At 40.5% G+C, this 27,711-nt stretch overlaps 1 protein-coding gene across 5 annotated transcripts in view; it reads left to right on the top strand.

The window, feature by feature from the left end:
- Positions 1-26,236, top strand: part of GPBP1L1 (GC-rich promoter binding protein 1 like 1) — a 57,690-nt gene extending 31,454 nt beyond the window's left edge. For all 5 annotated transcript variants that reach the window (XM_079899224.1, XM_079899226.1, XM_079899225.1 and 2 more), the window contains exons 4-12: positions 1,380-1,509; positions 1,897-2,183; positions 11,949-12,021; positions 13,507-13,700; positions 21,439-21,579; positions 22,045-22,203; positions 23,371-23,495; positions 24,390-24,492; positions 25,345-26,236. In XM_079899224.1, the coding sequence (XP_079755350.1) occupies positions 1,380-1,509; positions 1,897-2,183; positions 11,949-12,021; positions 13,507-13,700; positions 21,439-21,579; positions 22,045-22,203; positions 23,371-23,495; positions 24,390-24,492; positions 25,345-25,497 (1,365 nt within the window). In that variant the 3' untranslated portion in view covers positions 25,498-26,236. The remainder of the gene's footprint in view (positions 1-1,379; positions 1,510-1,896; positions 2,184-11,948; positions 12,022-13,506; positions 13,701-21,438; positions 21,580-22,044; positions 22,204-23,370; positions 23,496-24,389; positions 24,493-25,344) is intronic.
- The last annotated feature ends 1,475 nt before the right edge of the window (positions 26,237-27,711 follow it).

The raw sequence follows: 27,711 nt of genomic DNA, 5'->3' as shown, positions 1-27,711 counted from the left end.
TTTAAATATTTCCATTTTATAATAAGCAAATTTGTGTGGTATTAGCATAAGGATAGACAGATAAAGTAATGGAATAGGATAGACAATTCAAAAATAGTCCTATACAGTTGATTTTTGACTAAAGTGCCAAGGTAATTCAATGCAGAAGTGATAGTCTTTTTAACAAGTGGTTCTAGAACTGGATATCTATGTGGGAGTGGGAGGGAGAGCCTCAACCTTTACATCATATCATACATAAAAATTAACTTGAGGGCTTCCCTGGTGGCGCAGTGGTTGAGAGTCCGCCTGCCGATGCAGGGGACACGGGTTCGTGCCCCGGTCCGGGAAGATCCCGCATGCCGCGGAGCAGCTAGGCCCGTGAGCCATGGCCGCTGACCCTGTGCGTCTGGAGCCTGTGCTCCGCAACAGGAAAGGCCACAACAGTGAGAGGCCCGCGTACTGCAAAAAAAAAAAAAAAAAATTAACTTGAAATGGATTATAACCTAAATTAAAGAGCTGAAATCCATAAAACTTTCAGAAGAAAGAAGAAAATCTTTGTAACCCACTAGAATGGCTGAAATAAAAAAGACTGACAGACGGCGTGTTGGTGAGGATATTAATAATAAGGAAATAGATGTGAAGGTGTCTCTACCCCAACCTATAGTTCTCCTGTAAGCCCTTGTCAAATGTATCCATGCTTTTCATGGTTTTTTTAGACTTTGGTTTCTATCATATGAGACTAAAGACTGTTATAGAATGCAACTATTTGGAATAGGAAGGGACATCAGAATTCATCTATAATAAGTGTTTCTCAAAGTGCTCCTTTTTAGTTGTGTAACCTCAGAGACTTATTCTCCCTGACCTCTTTCCTTATATGGAAATAGTAAAATGGGGATGATGCCAAATTATAGTCTTGTTATGAGTATTAATGTTTGGAAGTAAGTGTTTTATAAAACTATAAAAACTCCTGTGGGGTTGTTAATGGCCTGCCAAGGTGGGATTTAACTGTTCCTTTGTCTTCAGTTCGAGAGTAATTTACACAAATAATAAATCTATTTAGAGCAAGCATCTTGCTTTTCCTTTCAAGATTAACAACATTTTTAAGTGTAAAGTTTTGGAGCTTATTCTTTTGGATATTGACAGGGTTTTTTTCCCCTCTCATGCAAATAATTGAAGTAGCTGCTTTTTCTCCCTATTAATTCAGTTAATGATTGAATATGTAACATAGGGCTTCTCTAACTCAGAGGACTGCGGTACCCTTAACTGTGTTCCATATGCTCAAAATAGGGGTTTCTGCCATCAGTATTACCTGTATTCTAAAAACCCGATGCAAAACTTAAGATACTGAAAGAGACTGATATGTACTTACCTGTTTGCTTCTCTGTACTTTATCATCTTAGTCACCTACAGCCACCTTCGAAAAACACGGAGAGCACCTACCCCGAGGAGATGGTAGATTTGGAGTAAGCCGTCGTCGACATAATTCCTCTGATGGCTTTTTTAACAATGGACCTCTACGAACGACAGGAGGTAAGACATACCCAACTTCCATGACTATATAAGCTACTCAGCAAGCCCAAGCTGAGGGTGCATGTCCATAATCTTGGAATAATGATCTTTTGTAAACATAATACTCAGTTAGATCCTCCAGTAGTCATTACTCAACTATATTGGCTTTCTAACATTCTCAGGTTCTCTTAAGTCATTTATTCAGTTGAAGAACTCATATAGAAATTACATTAAAACAGAAAGTTGTATCTTGTGCCTTTTTTGTATGTGGACTTACTCTTTTATTAAAAAGGTCCCCCGAAGGGCTTTGGCAATACCTTAAGTTATATCAGGAAGCATCTGGCCCAGTTGTTTCTGAATTTTCAGGAAGCAAACACTCTAATGTGTTACTTTTCCTTACTATTTCAGATTCCTGGCACCAGCCCTCCCTGTTCCGGCACGATTCCGTGGACTCTGGTGTCTCTAAGGGGGCATATGCTGGAATCACAGGGAACCTATCTGGTTGGCACGGCTCTTCCCGAGGTCACGATGGCATGAGCCAGCGTAGTGGGGGTGGCACAGGGAACCATCGCCACTGGAATGGCAGCTTCCACTCCCGGAAAGGCTGTGCCTTTCAGGAAAAGCCACCTACAGAGATTAGGGAAGAGAAGAAAGATGATAAGGTAGAAAAGTTGCAGTTTGAAGAAGACGACTTTGTAAGTATAAAGATTTAGTTGTATACCTAAAACCTGACAAATGATTCTTATATATAAAACCGTGTTAGTAATGAGAACATTTCAGAAAGTACTAAAAAGGGAGTCCCTAAGTTTAGACTTTTAGTGTTTTTAGGAAGGACAAGGAAGGAGCTGGTTAGTATGATGATGATGACCAAAATTCCTGTGTAACTTTTAGCAAATCTTCATATTTTTTCATCTTTTTGCCTTTGGAATTCTTATTTTTCTTTAAGCTTTATAAGGTTCAGTATTCAGATATGTTTATGTAAAACTACATTCTTGAATGTTAAATTGCTTTCTCCAACTATCATAAGAGGGGGTTTTTTGTCTTGATTTTGCCCTCTCATATAAAACAATTGTGGTAAGTTCAGAAACATGCAGTTAGGAGTATTTTAGCTGTTGCCTGTACATTCAGTAAAACTTGATGCTATTGTGTGTTGAATTAATTATATGCCTTTTTTTTTTTTTGAATTATATGCCTTTTGACCTGTAAACCAAAAGTAGAGTTTTTGTGCACCTTAAAAAAGTTTAATAATACATTTTACTTAACCAAATATGTCCAAATTATTATTCTAACCTGTAGTCATTATCTTTAAATTAATGAGATAATTAACATTATTTGTTGTACTACATCTTCAAAATCCTTTGTGCATTTTATAATTGTAGCACATCTTAATACAGACGGCACACGTTCCAAGTGCCCAGCAACCACACGTGGCTAGTGGCAATCCTATTAGGTAGTGCAACTTGTTATTTTTAAGTAGCACATTAGATAAGCCAGTCACTTTTATGACAGCTATTTTATGTTATCAAAACCAACTAAAGAGTAAAATTAGGCATCATCCCCTCTTCTCCCAAGTCTAGCAAATGACCTGGGGGCTCTTAATTTAAATGTCATTTATCAAAGTAAATTCCTATCCCCAGGTGCCTATCCTTTAAAACTTTATTATGGAAAAGTCTGTAATACACCAATATATTAAATATTTGTCCAGAATGTCCTAAGTACTCAGTAGTCGAAAAATGACTACAACACTAAATTATAACGTGGATTATTTATTCAGTAAACTTATAAGTTATCAGTTCTTTGTCATTCCCAGTGGGAAATTAATTGACAATGGAAAGAAAAATGTTAAGGCAGCATTATCCACCTGCTAAGTGATCTAAAGGGAAGTTTGCTGTCACGTCAAACCTGAACAAGGTCATTAAGGGCAAGTTTATTTTGTGTTTATGCTTTAAAAAAAAATTTTATTTATTTATGGCTAAGTTGGGTGCTTGTTGCTGCGCACGGGCTTTCTCTAGTTGCAGAGAGCGGGGCCTACTCTTTGTTGCAGTGCACAGGCTTCTTGTTGCGGTGGCTTCTCTTGTTGCAGAACACAGGCTCTAGGCGCACGGGCTTCAGTAGTTGTGGCTCGCAGGCTCGAGAGCGCAGACTCACTGGTTGTGGTGCACCGGCTTAGCTGCTCCGCGGCATGTGGGATCTTCCCAGAACAGGGCTCGAACCCATGTCCCCTGCATTGGCAGGTGGACTCCCAATCACTGCACCACTGGGGAAGCCTTGTGTTTATGCTTTTATGAAATATTCTGAGTGTACATAAAAGTCTGGAGAAAACCGTCAAGTACGCACACAACCTAGCTTTGTGAAATATTGACATTTTGCCCAATATGCTCTATACCATTCTTTTACAAAAGAGGCAAGATATCATAGATACAGTTAAAGCTTCCCTAATCATATTCTCCTAACGTTCCCCTAGAGGTAATCACCATTTTGATTTTAATGTTTTATCATCCTCATGTATGTTTTGATAAATTTTTACTATATGAATGTATCTGTAGACAATCTGTAATATCATTTTGCCTGATTTTGATCTTTATATGAATACTGTCTATTGTAGTTCTCTTTTATTTGCTTAAAATTGTTTGAGATTTGTCTGTATTGATACATAGGGCTCTAGATCAGTGGTTCTCAATCCAGGAGCAAGTTTGCCTCCTTCAGAGCACATTTGGCAATATCTAGAGAAATTTTGGTTGTCACACCTGGGGATAGTGCTATTAGCATCTAGTATGTAGATATCAGAGATGTTGCTAAACTTCCTGCAATGCACAGGACAGCCCCATAACAAAGAACCAGCCCAAAATGTCAGTAGTGCCATGGTTGGGAAACCCTGCTCTATATCTTTCTCACTGCTGTATAGTAAATATTCTGTGGTGTGAATATACTAGGTTTATTTATCCATTTTCCTGTTGACAGACATTTAGGTTGTTAAAGATCTTGTTTTGGAGATAAATCTAAAGGATAGGAACCATGGCATTGTAACTAGAGAAGTAAGGGTCAAAAATAAGATTTTTATCCAAAGGGAATTGATGAATAATAAGTAAGTAATTTGAAAAGGAAAAACAGGAGGAGCAGAATTGGAGGATAGAAGATAAAGACGTCTTGGTACCAAAGAGATGGGTGAGATCAACCGGAGGTGTGCACATGGAAATAGAGATAGTAGTTGAGGTTTATGGTTGGACAGAATCACCCAAGGAAAGTAATATATTCAGAGAGGAAGCTTAGAGCAGAACCTGTGGAATAGCAGTAAGGGAGATTAAGAAGTGATTGGTTGAAAAAGAATGGGGTTTATCAAGAAAGAGTAGTTAGTCAAAAATAACAAAAGGTATTTGAGGACCTAATTGTTTACAGTAGGTTTTCTATGTTTCTTGTTTTTTCCCCATACTCTACATTGTATAATTAGAAAGTTATTTTTTGTTTTAAAATAGTATTAGTTTAATGTAATTAACAGTCCTATATTTGTACCTTGGACAAGTAATAACCCTAATTTCCCCTGAGTTGTTGGATGGTAATGTCTACCTTGCAACATTTTAGTAAGGAATAAAGATCACATATGTTGGGACTTCCTGGTGGCGCAGTGGTTGGGAATCCACCTGCCAGTGTGGGGGACACAGGTTCGATCCCTGGTCTGGGAAGATCCCACATGCCGCGGAGCAACTAGGCCCATGTGTCACAACTATTAAGCCTGTGTGCCACAACTACTGAAGCCCGTGAGCCTAGAACCCATGCTCCGCAACAAGAGAAGCCACTGAAATGAGAAGCCCACAAGCACAATGAAGAGTAGCCCCTGCTCGCCACAACTAGAGAAAGCCCATGCGCAGCAACAAAGACCCAACACAGCCAAAGATAAATAAATAAATTAATTTTTTTAAAAAAAGATCATATATGTTAAATGATGTATGCAAAACATTTAGCATGACAGAGTTGTTTTTTGTTTTTTATTTGGCTTTGCCGGGTCTTAGTTGCGGCGCGTGGGATCTTTAGTTGCTGCACGCACGATCTTTTTAGTTGCGGTATGTGAACTCTTAGTTGTGGCATGTGGGATCTAGTTCCCTGACCAGGGATCGAACCTGGGCCCCCTGCATTGGGAGCGTGGTGTCTTAGCCACTGTACCAACCAGGGAAGTCCAGGGTTTTTAATATTTTTTATTTTTTTTATTTATTTTTTAAAAATGGCCACTCTGGGAGGCATGCAGAAAGAAATGTGTTTTTTTTGTTGTTTTTGCAGTACGTGGGCCTCTCACTGTTGTGGCCTCTCCCATTGCAGAGCATAGGCTCAGCGGGCCCGCTCCGCGGCATGTGGAATCTTCCCTGACCGGGGCACAAACCCATGTCCCCTGCATCGGCAGGCAGACTCTCAACCACTGCGCCACCAGGGAAGCCCAGAAATGTGTTTTTAACAAACTGTGCTGGAACTATATCTATAGATATAGGGGTGTGTGTGTGTGTGTGTGTGTGTGTGTGTGTGTATCTTCTCTACCCCTACCACCTAGCATACAAAAAAATGAATTTGAGATGAATTACAGACCTAAATGTAAGGCCTGAAACTAAGAAAACTTAGGAGAATATCTTTCTCACATAGGGGGTTAAAAAAAAATAAAAAGATTTCTTTGGACCCAGGGAGCAATAACCATAAAGGGGAAAACATTGATAAATCAGGCTTCATCAAAATTTAAAACTTCTGCTTATTTCACAGACTCAGAGAAAATATTTGCAGAACATAGATTTGAAAAGGGGCCTGTTCCCATAATGTGAATAACTCCTACAACTCAGTTTTTTTAAAAACATAAACAAGATTTGAACAGATGCTTCACAAAGGAAGATAGATGAATGGCCAGTAGGCACATGAAAAAAATGGTCAGTGTCATTAATCATAAGGGAAATGTGGAAATTCAAATTAAGACCACTATGAGATACTGCTGCACACCCACCAGGATAGCTAATATTTAAAAGTCTGAAAATACTAAATTTGGTGACATTTTTGAGCACGTGGAAGTCTCATACATTGTTAGCAGGAGTGTGTAGTAGTACAACCATTTTATGAAAAGGAAGGTCTGACAGTTTCTTATAAAACTAAGCATAAACTTTACCCTGTGACCCAGTACTTCCATTTCTAGGTATTTGCTAAAGAGAAATGAAAATCTGTGTACATTTATTGTAATTTTATTCATAGTAACACAAAACTGGGATTTTTTTTTTTTTTTTTTGCTGCTGTGCTGTGTGGCTTGTGGGATCTTAGTTCCCTGACCAGAGATTGAACCCAAGCCCTCAGCGGTGAAAGCACAGAGTCCTAACCACTGGACCTCCACGGAATTCCCAGGAAATAATTTAAATGTCTATCAAAACAGGAATAGAAAAATTGTGGTATAATCATGTAATGGGCTACTTACGCAGTAATAAAAAAGAATGACTGATAAAACAACATGATGAATCTCAGTGAAGCTTTACACAATAAGGTACATACTGTATGATTCCATTTATATGACATTCTAGAATAGGCAAATAATCTATGGTAAGAAAAACAGTGGTTGCCTGTGTGGAGTGGAGATTGGGGAAGGGCATTAGGAAACTTTCCAGTTGTAGAAAGTAGCTTTATCTTTATAGATTTGGGGGGGGTATAAGTATTTTTCAAAACTCATGGAATGGTATACTTGGTGCATTTCATTGTGTGTAAATGTTGTTTGATTAAAAAATAGATTTATGTCACCGGTCATGGAACGAACATAACACAAGCCTCCTGATGTGATTCACTGAGGAGTGCCCTCCAAAAATTCATAACCTGAATCTAACCATGAGGAAAAATCACACAAACTCAAATTGAGGTTTCTATAAAAGAATTTTAAAAGATTCTACAAAAGAACTAGGCTGAGTACTCTTTTAAAAAGTTATGGTCGGGGCTTCCGTGGTGGCACAGTGGTTGAGAGTCCGCCTGCTGATGCGGGGTACACGGGTTCATGCCCCGGTCCGGGAAGATCCCACATTCCGTGGAGCGGCTGGGCCCATGAGCCATGGCCACTGAGCCTGCGCATCCGGAGCCTGCGCATCCGGAGCCTGTGCTCCGCGACGGGAGAGTGAGAGCACAACAGTGAGAGGCCCATGTACCGCAAAAAAAAAAAAAGTTATGGTCATGGTGGGAAAAGTTCCAGATTAAAGAAGACTAAAGAGATAGGACAATTAAAGACAACATGTAAACCTAGACTGGATACTGGATGAGGGAAAAACAGTGATTTTAAACTTTGTTTTCCTGTAAAAGTATCAGTGTTACAGTTTGAATAAGAGTTGTAGATTAGATAATAGTATTTATTAATGTTAATTTCCTGATTTTTATAATTGTACTATGATTATGTAAGAGAATATCCTTCAAGTTCTTCAACCTGCAGATAGTTCAGGAAAAATATATATTTACAGAGAATTGTGGAAAAAATGTGGTAAAATGTTGACATGAGACTGTAGATGCACAATATACAGGAATTCTTTGTATTATATTTGCAATTATTTTGTAAGTCTGAAATTAAGGAATAAGTTAAGAAAGAACACAAAGCAACTAGGATTGAAGAACCAAAAAAATCCATGGACAGGGACTTCCCTGGTGGTCCAGTGGTTAAGAATCAGTCTTGCAATGCAGGGGACGCCAGTTCGATCCCTGGTCAGGGAACTAAGATGCCGCATGCTGCAGGGCAACTAAGCCCGAGCGCCACACCTAGAGAGACCGCGTGCTCTGGAGCCCGCACACCACAACTAGAAAGAAGCCCGCACACTGCATCGAAGAGCCTCTGAGCCACAACAAAAGATCCCACGTGCCACAATTAAGACCCAACACAGCCAAATAAAAGATAGATTAGGTAAGTAGGTAGGTAGGTAGATAGAAGATAGATTTTTTTTTTAATTATACTCAAAAAATCCATGGATGTCATCTACACCAAAATAAAGTGAAGTATCACAACATAGAGACAAACCACTAAAAGCTATAAAACCTGACTAGTATTGTGTTAGCAGTTGTGCAGGAGAAATTGAAGGAAGCAACAGGGCATCTTACAACCCTAGGGTTTCTAGAAGAGCCAGTAATTGTTCTAGAAAGCTTAGAGAACATTTGAGAAGAGCAGCTAGAAATTAGGAGTGGTTTTCCATATTCCCAAAACTAGTAAATACAGAGATGTTCTGGGATAAGGTGTAAAGGGTCTGACTGGACCAATCAGCAGAGAGAAATCACACAATAATTCGAACAAGGAAGGTTAATATAAAGAATTATTAACTGTAACAGGATGGGGTAATGAGTGATTGGCTAGTAAATAGTAAAGAGAACCCTAAAGAATATAAAGAACTTATAAAGAATATAGAGTTCTAAAAAACTATAAAGAATTGGCAGATACAAGGAGCAGCCACTAACCCTTGGGCTAAGACAGAGTGCCCAAGGAAGAGTCCCCTGTTGCCCCATCACCACCCCAGGATTGAGATCCAAACCTTATCGGAAAGGGCTTAGCTGTGGCTCACTGAATGGCAGAGCAGTTGCTAAGGTGCTTCTCCAGGGAACATGCTGAAAATCTGCCCTCTAGAGTACCTCGTAAAGCTGTTCATGGGATATGTCACTGCTACAAAACCACTCAAGTCAGCGCTCACTTGTACTTTAGAACCTGGCTTAGCAGGAGCAGAGTGCTGCAGGAACCTGCTGAGTAAGCACACAGGAACAAGAAGCAAAAGTCTCTCCTTGAGCTCTACTGACAAAATTAACATGCCAGCAAATTAACAAAGGGAAAGTTTTTAAAGTGCCCAGATTCATTTACACAGAGCAAGCAGAAAGGATGACTTTGGAACCAAGAGGCAATAAAGTTCAACACAGAGTTCTATCACATTTAATACTAACTAGCCAATATTCCCATCCAGAACAAAGCCCCTCACTGAGGACAAAACTGTTGGAAATAGAATCCAGACTGAGCTGCAGGGACAGAGACAGTAGAGACAAAGGGAAGAGAAGGTTCAGGTGCAAGGCATGGGGAGGAGGAGGTGAGCCGGGACATCAAAGAAAGTGTGCCATCTTTTTGAGCACTTCATGAAGACAACAGAAGAGAGTTATAAAGTGTGATGTTAGAAAGCTATCTTGATCCACATTCACAAAAATTGATCACATAAAAATAAGCAACATAATAGGATCAAGAGAATAAGGAACAGAGTAACGTTTCTACAGGCAATGCAAATTACACCTGTAAGACGTGCACAAAACGGATAAGAACCATAAGCAAATGGTACAAGAATGACATAACCAGAAAATTTCACAGTGCTAGAACTTGGGAAAGAAGTAATAAAAGATTTCAGAAAAATGAAGACTAAATAAGAAGGAGCACAAGACAATAAACACTAGTGTTTTTCAAGAATTAGACAAAGGAAGCTTTTTAAATGAAGAAAAAACAAATAGATTAAAATTAAGAATTGAAAAAAAAAAGATACAGAAATTTGGCAAAAAAAAAATCCAAAAGATCTTCCCTGCAAAAAATAATATAATAATAATATAAAATAACAAACATGAATAGCTTAGGTGCTAAAAAGTATAATTCAAGAATAATTTCATGAAATACAGTAAGACTTGAAACTACAAATTGAAAGGACAGCCAGAACAGCCAACACTTAGAAGAAGAATATCCTTCGGACATCCAGACATAAAGAACAAGTCACTTATAAAAGAAAGAAAATCAGACACAATTTGACAACAAAGCTTTATAATACAAGTCAATGGTGTAACAATTAGAATACTCAAGCAAAGAAAATGTGAGCCAAGGATTTTTTACTCTGTCATACTTTATTCATCTAGACTCCTTTTGCCTTTACTATTCCATCCAGAAGAGTGTATTTACCTGTCCATATTCTGTCTGATTTGTCCATTTGTATACTGAATTAATAGTTCAGATTGTATCTGTGCTTGCTCTATGCTAGTGGGTCTCCTCTTGACAGGTTGAAAATATACACCTGCTGGGGCCCCACTTCTGGAGGTTTTGATTCAGAAGCTCTGCAGTCGATTCTGTGCCTCTTTCTATTTCTTGTTTAATGTCCCGTGGTCATTTGTGCTGAAAAGCCATTTTCCTACTCTGTACCAGATTGTAAAGTTTGGGTTTGGGCACCAGTGTCATCTTCACACCCCCATACAATTCGTTATTAAGTTGAGTCTGTGACTCTTAACACTTCTCGATCCTTCTCATCATCTCTTCCTCTACTCCTGTCGCCTTCATACTTTCCTGTACTAGGAAACTGGTCTCCTAATAGTCTCCTAGTTGTTTATAGCCCTGAAATACATCCTTCAAGCTGCTACCAGACTTGTAAACTAATGGTTGGATCATGTTAACTCTGCATGAGAGATGGATTCCCATCCCTAAAGAATAAAATTCAATCTCCCTTAAAAATACTCCACAGTCTGGCTCTTACCTACTTTGCCAGACATCTCTTTCCCCAAAGAAAGGCCCTCTCATTCCCTAGCACTAATGCTGAACTATTTGCAGATCTCTTTTTCATGTTTTTCCTGTCTTGGTGTTCATTCAGCATTCTGTTCCTGGAATCACCCGTTTTCCAGCTTTGGAATTCATCATTAAGGATTCTTCTTAGTCTCCTCTAATGAAACCTTTTCTGATAGCACTTCTCTTTCTAGTGGAATTGACTATTCCTTCCTTAGTACTCCTTCTTCCCTAATGTGAATTTTTATCATAGTCCCTATAATCTTTTTTTTTTTTTTGATGTGGACCATTTTTGAAGTCTTTATTGAATTTGTTACAATATTGCTTCTGTTTTATGTTTTGGCTTTTTGGCCGTGAGGCATGTGGGATCTTAGCTCCCTGACCAGGGATCAGACCTGCGCCCCCTGCATTGGAAGGTGAGGTCTTAACCACTGGACTGCCAGGGAAGTCCCCCCATAACCTTTTATTATACTTACTGGTCTACAAGTTTATCTTTGTAGTAAGACTGACCCTTGTGGGGATAAGGATTCTTCTTAATTGCCTTTGTATTCCTAGCACATGGTGTGCCTCTGCCCTAAAGCAGTCTCATTAGAAATGCTATGAATACTCACATTTCACTGACCAGATTATGCTCCTTAAATCTGAGAAAAGTGATTCACTTTCTTGTTCATTCAGCTTTCTGTGCCTCCTTAGTTGGCATACATATCCTACAGGAAGATGAGAACTTGCACACTTACTCTGTTTATTTAAAAAAAATTTTTTTATCCTCTCATATTAAAGGAAATGAAAGCCAAGAGAGCCTGAGATTGATTTTGCATTTCAACGTCGTCTGTTTATTTGTTAATTCTGAATACAGTGTTAGAGTGCTGCTGATATATAGTTATCAGTATTTGATAGGTTCCATGGTGAATGCTACTTTGCAAAAAGTGCTGAAATGATTAGTTTTCTATGTCAACCATTAATACCCCTTTTTTCCTAGCCTTCTTTGAATCCAGAAGCTGGCAAACAGAATCAGCCATGCAGACCTATTGGGACCCCTTCTGGAGTGTGGGGTAGGTAGATTTTGCCATTTTTAAAGGCACAACTTTAAATTTTTCTTATTAGCAGGGAGAGGAGAAAACATTCTTTATCTGTTTTTTTATTCGTTTGTTTCTTTATCTCTGGTTTCTCTTCTCATCCATTTGCACATGGTAACTAACTCTGCCTAGCTCTTACTCTGCCCCCCAAAATACCATTGAGATGTAATGGTAGTAGAGTCAGAATACAGACAATTGAGAGCTTGTAGAGCCCTGAATTTGAAAGCAGATTTTAAGCAAAGGGAGAATAATATAATATGCTCCTAAGAAGTAATTTTTTTAGAAGTAATTTTTAATGTTGCTAATTTGCTTATAACAATTAAATTGAATTTTAATGTATTATAGTTGTCTCCTTAATATTTGGTAGACAACTATATTCTAACCATTCTTTCATATTACTAAATACTCTTCTAAAGTGTTCTTTGAAAGGCTAAATAATACCACGTCCCAGAGAACATTTTGTTCAACCAGGTTCCGTTAGCTGAGTGGGGTGTTGTTTTTGTTTTTGGCAATTATCAATGATGTCTGTTGTATAGGGCAGGGGGAAACCTATAAATGCACACATTTATATATATATGTTCCTAATAACTAGCCTTATAAAAAGTTAGTAGAGGGCTTCCCTGGTGGCACAGTGGTTGAGAGTCCGCCTGCCGATGCAGGGGACATGGGTTCGTGCCCCGGACTGGGAAGATCCCACATGCCGCGGAGCGGCTGGGCCCGTGAGCCATGGCCGCTGAGCCTGCGCGTCCGGAGCCTGTGCTCCGCAACGGGAGAGACCACAACAGCGAGAGGCCCGCGTACCACCAAAAAAAAAAAAAAAGTTAGTAGAAAAATCAGTGTATTTCAAACCAAACCTGATCCTGTGGCATTGGGATCTTTGGTATTTACAAATTGTACTCTCCTAGTTCCTACATTAGATATGTTCAGTAGCCAGGCATCTTATTAGGAAGGCTTTAGTGTATCTAAATACTGGGTTTGGATCTTGAGTTACAGGATTAAGGGCAATTGCTGTTCCATTTCCCCTTTGTTAATGTATAGCTTTGCTCCAGTTTGCCTCATCAGAAGGTCCCATAGCAGACTCCTTTCTTCAGTTTCCTCATCTCTCTGTGTTCTCATGCTGACAGGAGTAGCTATCCTTGGATATATATTCTTGTTTGGTCTATGCCTGAGTGATCACACCGTGCATGAGACATGCTGTACCCCTGAAAGACTCCTAACATCTTTGGGCTTTTTGGTTGATTATGAATTTAGAATCAAGTGTTTTCTTATGTTGCCTTTTTTCCTACAGTTCCTGGGTAAGTGTCACTTTTGAGAGTATCTGTTAAGTGCATACCAGGAAATGTTTGTCACTTAGTCTCAACTGTCAGCTCTTTGTACAAAGTGAGGCCTTTGTTTGAACTATGCTTCGTGTTAACCAATAGGTTTGACATTCTTTTGTCTCTCCACTATTGTATTTCACAGAAAACCCACCTAGTGCCAAGCAGCCCTCCAAAATGCTAGTCATCAAAAAAGTTTCCAAAGAAGATCCTGCTGCTGCCTTCTCTGCTGCATTCACCTCACCAGGATCTCACCATGCAAATGGAAACAAATTGTCAACCATGGTTCCAAGTGTCTATAAGCACCTGGTTCCTAAGCCTGTACCACCTCCATCCAAGGTATGATTTGGAATCAGTGTAAGAACCTTATACAGCAGAGGTGGGAGAATAAATAAGAAAAAAATTTAGTAAATTTATTTTTTCCTGTTGAGTCACTCACCAGATATTCATTTGGTGCCATTAAGTTCTATGTATAGTATTTTACTGTCTCCAAACTCTCTTCTGCTGCCAACTACATTTTTAGTAGGCCTCTCATACTCATTAGCTTCATCTCGTAAACCTGCTTCTCTTGATTTGCTGTTTTCATTAATAACACCAACATTCATCTGGTCACGTAGCTGAGTATCATGGCTGCTGCTTTCTTCCTCTTTCTTACTCATTCCCCTCTCCCAAGCAGTTATATAAAATCCCCATCAGTTTTTTCCTCTATGATATGCCCTTGTCATCTCACATTTACTGTTGTAGTGTACCCTTCTATTTCCTCATTTCTCTGTATTTTATCTTACACAGAACTGCCAGAATGATTATCCTAAAACAGTTTGAATATATCACATCCCCTTGCATTAAGTCCCTTAAGTGATTCCAAACCATCTGTATAGCAGGGGTTGGTAAACTTTATCTGTAAAGGGTCAGATGATAGATATTTTAGGCTTTGTTGGTCACATATGACATATGGTCTTTTTGTAATATATTCTTTTTCTTTTCTTTTTTTTTCCAACCATTTAAAAATGTAAAAAACATTATTAGCTCATGGGCCATACAAAAATAGGCCTCAGGCCAGTTTTGGCCCAAGGGTCATGACTTAGCAACCCCTGATGTTATAATACAGTGTCCAGACTCATGAGCACTGGTGTGTATAATTCTATATAGCCTAAGCCTAATCTGTCTTTTACTGCCCTTTGTTTTCTTACCTGGGAGATTTTCCTGCGTGTTTATGTCATACTCTCTGAATCCTTTTCTATCACATACATCTAAAGATCTAATTAAGCCTTGTATCTGATTGAATAGCACTCTGTCTCTAATCACAATATTTATTGCATCTATTTCTTCATTTGGTTGTAATCTCCTTAAAGGCTTCAGGTCTTTTTCATATTTGTATCCCTAGCACCCTCACAAAAGCACACAATAATTGCTTGAATGAATTCCAGTCACTGTAAGGAAACAATTAAATTTACTGTGTTATTGAGAGAAAAAACAGTGAGCATTAATTCACTTTTCTGTGTGTGCAAGCACTTGTTTGGTACTTAAGAGCAACACAAAGTACAACATTGGTCCTCACCCTCCATGGGCTAAAAGTCTAATAGGGATGACAAGATATAACAATATAAGGTCATGTGATTGTGTATGAAATAAAATAACAAATTCTAAAAACAAATCTTAAACAGATTTGGAATAACTAAATTAATTAAACACTTTATTTACACAGTTCAGAGGAGCAAGGATCAGCTTAGACTATGACCATCAAGGGAAATTTTACTGAAAAACTAATTTGAACAGATCTTTGGAGGATGGTCCAGATTTGGATAGTCAGGGAAAGTCTGGAGAGTATTACAGGTTAGAAGAGGTGGTTAAATAAAATGTTCTGAAAATAGAAAACACTGGGCATATATGAGGGATACGGAATGAACCATTCTGATTACCTGGTAGCACTGGAAAAATACCAGGACTGAGGGTCATTATCCTAGTGTTAATGAAGCTTTCAGTGTAGATAAGATCTCTGAGGGAAAGAGGATAGAAGAAGAGTAAAGAATGGGACAATAAGACTTGGGGAAATACTTAATATTTCATAAATATTAGGAAAATAACAACATAGTCAACAGGATTAAGAAATTGTAATTCAGACATAGAAAAAATCGTATGCTATCACACTTCTGGGTGGGTGAATTTAAGATGGCAGCTGGCGTTGTCAGCACTTGTCAATTGCTGCCAATAGGTTGAGGGAAATAACAGAGGGGATTTGGACCTTAGCAGTTGGAAAGTTTTTGGTGACCTTTGAGTTGAGGTTTTAGGAGAGTAGTGTAAGGCTGAAAAACAAGATTTCAGAGGATTCTGGAATTATGTGAGTGGAAGTGGAAGTAGTGGCACCTTTGAGACTTGACAGTAAAAGGAAACAGAATATAGGTGGTGGTAAAGTTAAGTGAAAGGGTGAAGAAAATCTGTAGGAAGAAGTGACTGGGGACAACTTGAAATATACTTGAAAGGTCATTAAAGGATCATGGCCCAAGAAGAAATGAATGGGAATAAACTGATTGACAAATGGAATTATTTTTGAAAGGGGTTTAGGATACTTGTTCCTCTGATGTAGAAGGAAAAGAATATGAATTCAGTCAAGAGAGCAACTCCTATAAAGAAAGAAACTGGGGCTTCCCTGGTGGCTCAGTGGTTGAGAGTCTGCCAATGCAGGGGACACGAGTTCGTGCCCCAGTCCAGGAAGATCCCACAGGCCGCAGAGCGGCTGGGCCCATGAGCCATGGCCACTGAGCCTGCGCGTCCGGAGCCTGTGCTCCGCAACAGGAGAGGCCACAACAGTGAGAGGCCCGCGTGCCGCAAAAAAAAAAAAGAAAGAAACTGTGGCATGGAAATTAACTGCAGGGCTTTGAAGTAGACAGATGACACTTTGCTCCTTCTTTGTGATACAACCTTGGACAAGTTTCTAACATTATGAATCTCAATTTCATCACGTAAAGTGGAGGTAGTAGTGCCTGTCTTTTAAGGGTTTTTTGAGGAGTAAATGAGGTACTTGTAAGTGGTAATAAATGGTAGCTATTATTATCAGCATGGCAGCATACCTTTTGTTTGTTCCATTCCTTTAGAGTTTATAAAGTTTTCGTAAGTGTTAACTTCATGTGAAATGTCTGCAAGCATTCTGTTAGGCAACAGCAGAAGAGTATAATAATGAGTGAGACAGGGCTTCCCTGGTGGCTCAGTGGTTGAGAGTCCGCCTACCGATGCAGGGGACACGGGTTTGAGCCCCGGTCCAGGAAGATCCCACATGCCGCGGAGCGGCTGGGCCCGTGAGCCATGGCCGCTGAGCCTGTGTGTCCGGAGCCTGTCCTCCGCAACGGGAGAAGCCACAACAGTGAGAGGCCCATGTACCGCAAAAAAATAAAAATAAAAAATAATGAGTGAGACAAACTCATATCCTCACGGATCTTAGAAGTCTTTTGGGGAAGAAGAAGTGACAAGGATAAAAGTCATAACACAGAGCTTAAGATCAGTTTAGCCCTGTTGTGTAGAACTGAGTTGAGGATAGAATGAAAATAAGAAAACTAAAGTCTGCTGTTAACTATCCTTGCAAAAGGTAGTGAAGCCTGAACAGGGATGATGCAAGTGAGCAGAGAAGGGAGGTGGTGATGGCACACAGTGCGAAGCAAATCAGAGGAGGAAAACAGGACACTGAGCATTCATCCCCAGGAAACTGGGATAACTGTGGAACCATTTCACTGAAGTTAGAGAAGAGAGAAAGAGTTTTCAGGAAAAGTTGATGAGAGTGGTTCTGGGACCCTTGAATGTGAGATGTTAGAGGAAGGCAGAGATGAGATAACTAGTAGGCAGGTGTGGATTTATCCATTCATTCATTTTCTCTACGCGTTCAACAGTTATTAAACATCGAATATTTGTGTATTTAAAAGCTATATGCCACTAGAGTCAGAAAAATAATCTCAAAGAGTTGCTGTCTAGTGAAGAGACACATATAAAAAATAATTGTACTGCCCTGCCTGGAGAGGGTCCTCAGAGCCTTTACAGATGAGGTCATATTTGAACTGGTTTTTTTTTTTTTTTTTTTTGCGGTACGCGGGCCTCTCCCGTTGCGGAGCACAGGCACCGGACGCGCAGGCTCAGCGGCCATGGCCCACGGGCCCAGCCGCTCCGCAGCATGTGGGATCCTCCCAGACCGGGGCACGAACCCGTGTCCCCTGCATCGGCAGGCGGACTCTCAACCACTGCGCCACCAGGGAAGCCCTGCACTGGGTTTTGAAGTGGCAAAGGAAAGAGAACTACCATTCGTTGCCATCTTACTATGTTCCAGGACATTCACTAGGCCTTTTACATATAACAGTTACCTTAATCCTAGGATGTAGAAAATTATGTAATATATGAGGTTACATTGCTAATAAAATTATGGAGTTTGGGACTCTAAAACAAGGTTTGTCTAACTTCAACTAGGGCTCTTTCCACTGCCCCAGAATGCTTCCCATCTTGAAGCATAAAAAGGAGAGAGGAGGATGAGAATTCTGGTTTTAGAGTCAGACTTCATGCCACTCGAAGTACTTGGAATATAGTACTGACATATCCTAAACTAGTCAACAAATGGTAGTTTTAAAACAGTAGGAGACGGACTTCCCTGGTGGTCCAGTGGTTGGGAATCTGCCTTCCAATGCAGGGGATGTGGGTTTGATCCATGGTCGGGGAACTAAGATCCCACATGCCACAGGGCAACTAAGCCCACGCGCAGCAACTAGAGAGAAGCCTGCACGCCGCAACGAAGACCCAGAGCAGCCAGAAGAAAAAAACAACAGTTGGAGTTTGTTAGGGAGGAAGTAGGTGGGGCATTCCAGGCAGAGGAGCGCTTTGTTACCAAAAAAGCGGGGGGAGGGCGGCTTCCTTGGTGCACAGTGGTTAAGAATCCGCCTGCCAATGCAGGGGACACGGGTTCAAGCCCTGGTCCAGGAAGATCCCACATGCCACAGAGCAACAAAGCCTGTGCGCCAGAACTACTGAGCCTGCACTCTAGAGCCTGTGAGCCACAACTACTGAGCCTGCATGTGCCACAGCTACTGAAACTCGCATGCCTAGAGCCCATGCTCTGCAACAGGAGAAGCCACCGCAGTGAGAAGCCCACACACTGCACGGAAGAGTAGCCGCCGCTCACTGCAACTAGAGAAAGACCACACGCAGCAATGAAGACGCAGCACAGCCAAAAATAAATAAAATAAAATAAAATAAAAAAAGGAGGCAAAACATGCCATGTCTGGGAAAAGACAAGTGGATGGCTGGTAGTTGGGAAGTGGTGGGGAGAAGTAAGACTAAAGCCAAATGATGGAGGTCTTTATAAAAGCTCAGGTGAGAGTTTAGGGGTCACATTAGCTCCATGATTTTAACAATTTGAATGATTAAACAATTACAAATAACTAGTTTTTCTAATGAAGTTCACCTAGGAACAGATTGCTGTAGAAGAGCACTGAGTATGCCTACATCCACTGAAAGGAATTCAGGAGGCGAGAAGAGAATGAAGCATCAGGGAATTGAGAAGGGAAAGAGGGACAGGTTCAGAAAAGATAGGTAACAAGTAATCTCTCCTTCTACAAAAAGATATTTTAAAGCTGACCATTGAATGTAATATGAAGACAAGATTTTTGCTTATTTATTGAAAGAGCTGTTTCATTAAAATGGGGATAGAGTTGAGTGTTGCAGGGAATTAAATAGTAAGAATGAACAAGTGAAAGGCAGCAGATACTGAATTATGCAGAAAAGTTTGGAAATAAAAGGATTGTAGTAAAAGGGAAAATATATCTTTGTTTTTTCCCCCTTCGCTTCAGTAAGGTGGCTTAGCATGTTTGTAGATAAAATGGAAGAACTTACTAGAGAGAAAGAGATTAAAGATACAAAGGAGAAATAATTGATAAATTCCTAAAGGAATGAGAACAAATGGATGTAGAATGGTAGAAAGGGAGGGGGACCTATCAAAGGAACTTGAGATGCAAAGGAGAGAATTGGGGAGAGTTTGGATCCAGTGACGAAATTTTTTTTTTAATAACTATTTTATTTTTTAATTTATTTTTGGCTGCATTGGGTCTTCATTGCTGCACGTAGGCTTTCTCTAGTTGGGACAGGCAGGGGCTACTCTTCTTTGTGGTGCGCGGGCTTCTCATTGCAGTGGCTTCTCTTGTCGCAGAGCACAGGCTCTAGGCGCGCTGGCTTCAGTAGTTGTGGCTCACAGGCTCTAGAGCACAGGCTCAGTAGTTGTGGCACACGGGCTTAGTTGCTCCATGGCATGTGGGATCTTCCCAGGCCAGGGATCGAACCCACGTACCCCGCATTGGCAGGCGGATTCTTAACCACTGCGCCACCAGGGAATCCCCGGATCTTCTGACGTCAGTCCAGTAGGAGAAGACAAGATCATTTGAGGTGGAGAGTTGAGGTTGATTTGGAGTTAGGAGAAAAGGAGAGGATATTTTAAAAAGAAAACAGCAGCTGATACGTGATTCACTTTAGTGGATTCCTTTTTTTTCCTTCCTTTATTGATTGACTGAAGTGTGGCTGATGTACAATATATAAGTTACAGGTGTACAATATAGTGATTCATAATTTTCAAAGGTTATACTCCATTATTCCTCATGTTGTACAATATATCCTTGTAGCTTATTTTATACATAATAGTTTGTGCCTCACCTCAGTGGATTTCTACATATATAATTCCTCTAATAAAGGGGGTACAGGGCATAATGGTTTTCTCTAGTGAGCAACAAAACACTATATAATATAGTGTTTGAATTACTGAAAATTAAGTTGGAATAAAGTTGGAAAGAGATGTCAGTATCCTGTTGCACGTAACACTGTCTGGTAAAACTATCATACTACTGTGGCAGACACTCACCTGTTTCTGTGCCCTGAGGTGGCAATATTAAAAGACAAGGCATCTGGTGACCCTGTGCAACTCTGGGAAACTATTGTCTTTGATATTTAGCCTGAATAAGCAGCCATCTTTAGATTTTCATCAGTGCAAGAAAAAAATTAATTTCCATTCCAGTTAGGTCGTTGTCTCTTTTATCTGCTGGCATGCTCTTTTTGGAGGCATTGTGGAAAACAATATTGTATCCTAGTTGAGTAACCTCAGACAAATTACATAACTTTCTTAATGTCAGTGTAATTCTCCGTAAAAATTTGACATAATTATACCTGATTGGGTTAAGAATTAAATAAAATAGATCAAGCATCTGGTACATAGTAGATAACTCTGTGAAGTTTATTCCTTTCTTTAGCCTATATTTTCTTCTTTAATAACAAGAAAGAAATCCTTTTCACTCAGACCCTTCCTTTGTCCTAGAGATCTCTTGGTTCTAATTGTTTCATTTTGGAAAAACAGACTTTTTTACTTTCTTTAGCCTCACTCCATTGATGTGCCTCAGACAAGAGTGATTGACTCAGGAAAAATGGAGTATTCCATCTACACTATGCTGCCATCATAGTTGGGGTCAGGGCCAGAGTGACAGAATGGGTCCAGACCCCACAAGACCGAGCAAAAGAAGGACCTCTGGACTAAACCAGGATTGTCCAGCCATTTATATTGCCCTCCCTGGCCTGTAACTAGCCTCCTGCCATCAGTGTTCCTAGAAAACATCATTTTTCTGATGTGCTCTTTGGAGGCAGGGGTGGGGGGTTGTCAGGATTACATCAGAGGTTAACAAACAGCACACTATAAAAGAAAACATTTGGGGGGGGTCAAATAAGTTTAGAAAATGCTGTGTAGTATATCTGCCTCTCAATTCACATATATAGTTAAGCGCTTTGAGAAACAGCACAGTAAAAGAAACCTGTTGTCGAACTATATTCAGCCTAGCATCTCCCAGGCTTATTGGACTAGGGCTCTGTTTTTGAGAAATACCTGTTAATATCCCATGGCTTTTCTGGTTCCTGTCTGCCTTTTTCCTTCAAGGTTATATACCTCCCAATCGTGTTGAGACAGGTGAACTCTTGGAATTCATGTTTGCACATAACATTTCACTCCTTATGATCTTACAGGCTGAGCTTCTGTCTGCATGCTGTTCTGACTGATTTGTTCTCTCTTCCCATGTAGCCCAGTGCGTGGAAAGCTAACAGAATGGAACACAAATCAGGATCCCTTTCCTCTAGCCGGGAGTCTGCTTTTACCAGTCCAATCTCTGTTACCAAACCAGTAGTACTGGCTGGTGGTATAGTTTTAAGCTCTCCCAAAGAGGTGAGTGAGAATAAAGCTAAGCAGCCTTTTCTAAAGTTGCCCTTTCCCGTTTACTTAAACTGAGGTAAGTGTTGGGACGTGTACAGCTCTAACTCCATTTCCTTTGTAGTTATGCTTAGCTCAAAGTCATTTTTTTTTACTGGTGATTCCCATCAGCATCCAAAGATGGGCAGTAGCTGGGTGGGGTCATTGCCCTTTGGTAAACCATGGTTGGCCTGTGTTTGACTGGCGTTATGCTGGCATCTGGAGAAAGATCGGAGAGGTGCTATTTAAACCATCTGGTTTTAACTGTAAGAACTCAGCAGAGCTGAAGTCTGTTTAAATGAAAAGGATAGTTTATTTTTGGTAAAAGAGTGATAAATAGGCTACCAGATTCTGGAAAGCAGTACCTTGTAGAAGTGACCTAGAGAATCCCAGTACTTACTCTTTGCTGTCAAGAGCAACCTATTTGTGGTATTTGCCCAGAGCCCCGCCAGCACCACTCCTCCAATTGAGATCAGCTCCTCTCGTCTGACCAAGTTGACCCGCCGAACTACTGACAGGAAGAGCGAGTTCCTGAAGACTCTGAAGGATGACCGGAATGGAGACTTCTCAGAGAGCAGAGACTGTGAGAAGCTGGAGGATGTAAGAGCAAAGGGTTTTTCTGGGGCAACATAAGTGTTTTTCTATGTTATACATGTGCTTTTTGTTCTTAAGCGAGAAAGATGTGGTACATTTTTAAAATGACAGAGATTTGTCTGGAGGAGTAACAGTCTGTGATAAAGCGAGTTCAGTTCTTTGTTCAGCATATTTCAAATTAGGGCTCATTTCAGTGATAGCTGCCTTGGGACTTAGTGCTCTTAAACAGGGCAGCACTGCTTAAGCCTTGAATTGAAGTTGGTAAATTATAGAAGCATATATATATATATATATATATATATATATTTTTTTTTTTTTTTTTTTTTTTTTTTTTTTTTTTGCTGCTCCAGGTCTTAGTTATGGCATGCAAACTCTTAGTTGCAGCATGCAGACTTCTTAGCTGTGGCATGCATGCAGGATCTAGTTCCCTGACCAGGGATTGAACCCGGGCTCCCTGCATTGGGAGCACAGAGTCTTACCCACTGGACCACCAGGGAAGTCCCTTTAAGGATTATATTTAATTCTAATATAAGAAAATCTGACGAACAGAACCGTAAAACAAGAGGGTTTCTTTTTGGTATCCTGCAACAGGAAGGTTAGAGTTCCCTGTCCAAGAGGGTAATGGCAGCTCATTCGTATTATCAGGAAACTTGTAAGTTTTGGTCGCCTTGGAACTAGGGTAGTTGTGCTCCCATCCACATTCTAGTTAGGGAAAGGACAGAGCCAAAAACCTGAAAACGGATGTCTGTCCCTTTTTTAAATGCTTTCTTAAAAGCTACCCCTGCAATTTCCACTTACATTTTATTGGCCAACTGTCAAATAGCCACTCCTAGCTGCAAGGGAGCCTAGGAAAGTGAACTTTTTAAAAGCTGAGCGCATTGGTTCCTTAGTCCAAATCAGTAAGGAAGAATAGAAAATTGATATTGCATAGGCATCTAGTAGCTTCTGCCACAGTTGCCATAACCTGAAGTTAAGATGGTAGCCAGTTAGTATCCTTTGGAAATCTTATTAGCAAGATGAGCAAGTTCTCGTTTTTAAGTGGGAAAAACCTATTGGCTGAGATCCTCTTCTAGAAAGCATTTTCCTGGGTTCTTACTTCTTAATCTCTTAGATTGCTTATCTTGCCCCAAAGGGGTATTAAACCAAATAATGTCCTTCCTTTCCTTATTTCAGTCAGAGGACAACAGCACACCTGAACCAAAAGAAAATGGAGAGGAAGGCTGTCATCAGAATGGTCTTGATCTCCCCGTAGAAGACGAAGGGGAGGTCCTCTCTCACTCTTTGGAAGCAGAGCACAGGTAAGTGAGGGTCAGATCACAAGGCATGCTGTGTATGGCCTGCAAGGAGTTTCAACATACTTAAGACATTTCAGAGTCCCGTACAGAGAGAAGTGCCCCCAGCACCACACCTTGTTCTCTCTGTGTGCCGCAGGTTGGCCTGTTGCCCACTGGGTATTCCTTTACAGACTCAGCTAGCGTTTTCACACCCTCCTCTCCAAGGCATTCTTGTAGTTTAGTTTCAGACTCAGTTTACGGCTCCAGTTGGAAGGGGTGGGGTGGGATGAGACCTGTTTCCTGGTGCTGTTGTGGTGGCCCCTTGGCCCCTCCTGGCCCAAGTGAGAAGTTACCACAAGACCCCTTTAAGGGGCCTTGGGATTCATGAGGCCCGAAGGTAATGGAGCTTGTTCTTTAAATGAGGGCCTTGAACACAGAGCCAGCCAAGCTGTGTGGGCAACTGGATGGCAGATGGGGCCTGCCAAGTACCTTCCTGAAAAGGGGCTCCTGTCCAGAGGAACTTTAAAAGGGGTCAACAAGATCACAAGGTTATGGAGTCCACAGTGCCATGAAATTAAAAGAGAACTTAGGTACATGTGGCTATGTACTAATTTGCTCACAGGAGACAAAGTGAGATTTCTTCTGTTTCGTCTGTGGGATAGTTTGACTCTATACTGCTACTTCTACCGTCCCTTCTCTATAGCTCTTATGCTCTCCAAAGAGCAACTACGGAGATCCTCCATCTAATTCCAAGCACCTAAGTAGTCATAATTAAAGCTTATCCCACTGGGAAGAAAAGAAAAACCCAAGTTTCTTCTCTAACATCTAGGTGGGTACCATTGCCCCTGGGCTGGAAAGTTGTGGATTTCTCACTTATGCTTAAAGGTATATTTTTTTTGCCTGACCTGCCTCTACCAGGTTATTGAAAGCAATGGGATGGCAGGAGTATCCTGAAAATGATGAGAATTGCCTTCCCCTCACAGAGGATGAGCTCAAAGAGTTCCACATGAAGACAGAGGAGGTATGTCATAAACTTTTGCTGGAGACCAGTTAATGACTAGGAGAGAAAGGAGATAGGACAATCATTGCCCTTAGGAAGCCCCAGTTTAGGGTGTGAGAAAGACCTTGAAAAAGAAAAGTTACTTAATAAGTTGCCATTGTAGAAATATGGAGGAGCATCTCATTCTGCCCAGGCCAGTGGTGGACACAAAAACCAGGTCAGTAGTTAGCAGATTTCAGAAAGCAGTATGTTATTTCATCCTGGAAGCTCTAACTCCTTATCAGAACCACAAGGCTGTATTCCCGAGGTTATGGGCTGAGCCCTTGGTGTCTGGCTAAGCAGGCTAACCCTCTGCTTCCAGCTCTGTGGTTTACCTCTGGTAGTCCAGCCAGAGCCAAGAAGCCAAATAGCCTATCTGAATTTCTTCAACAAATGCCTGCATTCTTTCTCTGAGTAAAACACTGCCAGGTCTCTACAAACTTCATGAAACTTACGTTCAGGTGGTATATATTTAAAGCATAAATAACAATAGTGTTAAAATCCTATAAAGAAAAGTATAGGTTGACATAAAGACTTTGCTACTCAGAACTCTGTTCCCCTGTCATTGTCATCACCTGAGAACTTGTCGAAATAGGAAATCTCAAACTGTACCCCAGACATACTGAATCAGTCTGCATTTTAAAGAGATCCTTAGGTGATTAATTGGCACATTACAGTTTGAAAAGCACTGCTATAAGAAATCTTCAGTCTCTTAGAACGGTCCCCCTCTACATTCTGCCTAGAATTGAATTGAGACCTGGGCTTTCCCAGGTCCCATGGGCCAGTGTAGTTACTGACGGTTGTCTTTTTCTTTCTTTCCCTTGCCAACCACAGCTGAGAAGAAATGGCTTTGGGAAGAATGGCTTCTTGCAGAGCCGAAGTTCTAGCCTATTCTCCCCTTGGAGAAACACTTGTAAAGCAGAGTTTGAGGACTCAGACACGGAAACAAGTAGCAGTGAAACATCTGATGACGATGCCTGGAAGTAGGCTTATAAATGCTTACTGTTAAATCTGACCCAGTAAACTCAGCTTGTGCATTTAGGGGTTATACAGAAGAAATCATTCTTTTCCTTTTCCTTTTCTTATGTTGTTGTTGAATACTTCATGCACAAGGGAAATAATCATATCCCAAAGAGAGAGCGAGCGATTGGCTTGTTTAGCTTTTGTTGTTCTTCCCTGTTATCTGCTTAATAGAACTTCATGTGGTGGGAAAGATTTTTAAAACACACACACATACACACAGTATATATGGGGCGATGCACAGGTGGGAGCTGGCAGGGCAGAGAGGAGGAGACACTGGTCTGCAGCAGCAGCTTCTACTACCAGCCCTTGGGGCACTCACCCCTGTGCTCAAGCAATCATTGTCAATGACAAAGTGACTATTGAAGTTATAATTGTATTAAATTAATGCTAATAATTTGGATATTTTATTTTATTTCTGGCTGCTCGGGTAACATTAGCCCTTAACCCAGCATATATGGTTTTTTCACTTTTTTTTTTTCTTTCTGGGTACAGCTGTAAAATATTTGGATATAGGAAATGTGTTATTCTTGCAGCCTTGATATTCAGGGTGGATTGTAAAATATACATTTTTGTGAGATTTCAAAGATTAAGATTATTTTGATAACATTATTTACAGATTTAAAAGATGTGGTTATCACAAGTCTGTTGAGGGGGAAAACTACTGCATAAAATAACTAACTTGGAATAAATATTTTGCATCAGTTTGGATTGTCTTGTGTAAGAAGTATATTTTCTTTAAAATTAGATGAGTGGATTCTTTTTTAGGGGAAATACTACTTTTAGAGGTCTGAGGGAAATCTGAATTCAGACACACCTGTTTCTCCTTTTAGCAGATATGTTTTTGATGCAGAAAAACCTGTGCAATAAACTACCAGTAATAAAATCAGAAACCCAAGTTTCCTTTCTGAAACTGTTTTTCACTGCCCATGTATTTACCAGTGTGCCTATTTTTTAAGGAAGTCTGTGCCTCAATTTTTCTGCTAAATAAGAACATAGGGTGTCCCGGGCATTGTGCAAGGCCCTGGGAATGCAAGGAGCACCCAGCTCAGTAGGGTTACATAAAAAATGGAACCTTAGGCCAAGATCTGATGGACAATTAGAAGTTAAACTAAACAACAGATACCGAAACTGGCACTCTTCAGCCAGCCCTACAGCACATGGTCCCTAGTGGATATACAGGCCCGAGATCATGCTCTAATGGGAGACAAGCAAAGGAATAACAGGCCTGACCACTTGTTAGAAGGGTAAAACTAACTTGTAGTGTAGGCTCCAGAAGGGGTAGAGACTAGAGGTAGAGTAACCAGCATAATTGCTAGATTCTAAAGGCTAGGAAGGCAGAGACCTTATGTGCCATAACGTACGGTAGTCTCTCCTGCTAGTAGGGGCTTCTCCTGCTAGTAGTATAAGCAGTGCACATATGAACTGTGGAAATGGTGATTGAGATAGAACAGAAAGAACTATATCATATTTCATTGAGTATATCTATTTTAAGACATTTTATGTACTAATAAGAAAACTTGCCAGTTATGACACTCCGTTAATTGTGAATCCTGATTTCAGTGTTAAAATATGAAAAAGTGTGCATCGTAGGATCAATGAAATACTATAAAATGAGCTATAAATTGGAAATGAGAAGTAGGTTGACATAGAGATATCCTATATGTTTGGTCTTCGGCTTTGCCACTTAGTAGCTTTCTCAGAACAAATTTCTAAAAATGTACCTCTTTTCCACTTGGAATTGAGCTGGACAATTGAGATTACATACTTTGAAACACTTTGTAACCTGCTGCTAGTCATAGCTTGGCCTTACATACCTGGGAGCGGGGGCACCACTACCTGCCTTGTTTAGAAACATGGGGCTAGGTCAGAGCTCCCGCCTCTGTTGGATTCATATATTTGGGTGGGGGTGGCAGGGAAATCTGGTCAGCAGGAACGGGGCCTGTGTGGCCCCTGGCTAGTCCTGAGTGAAGAGTTTACCTTTCTGTATTTGATTCCCTCTTCTGATTCATTGTGTTCTCCCAGAACTTTCAATTCTTCAGCTGTGTTGATTATCTTGTGGGGGCGGCAGGGCGGCGCCTAGGGGCAGGAACTAGGAGTTAGGGGGCCTTGGTATGACTTGGTTATGCAAAAGATGTTACTTCCAGAGAGGCACCGTGCAAGGAAAAGCTTTTTTTTGCA

The sequence above is a fragment of the Stenella coeruleoalba genome, assembly GCF_951394435.1.
Source record: "Stenella coeruleoalba genome assembly, chromosome: 1".
NCBI lineage: Eukaryota > Metazoa > Chordata > Mammalia > Artiodactyla > Delphinidae > Stenella > Stenella coeruleoalba.
Note: the sequence above shows the minus strand (reverse complement) of the source record. Positions and strands in the feature narration are given on the sequence as shown.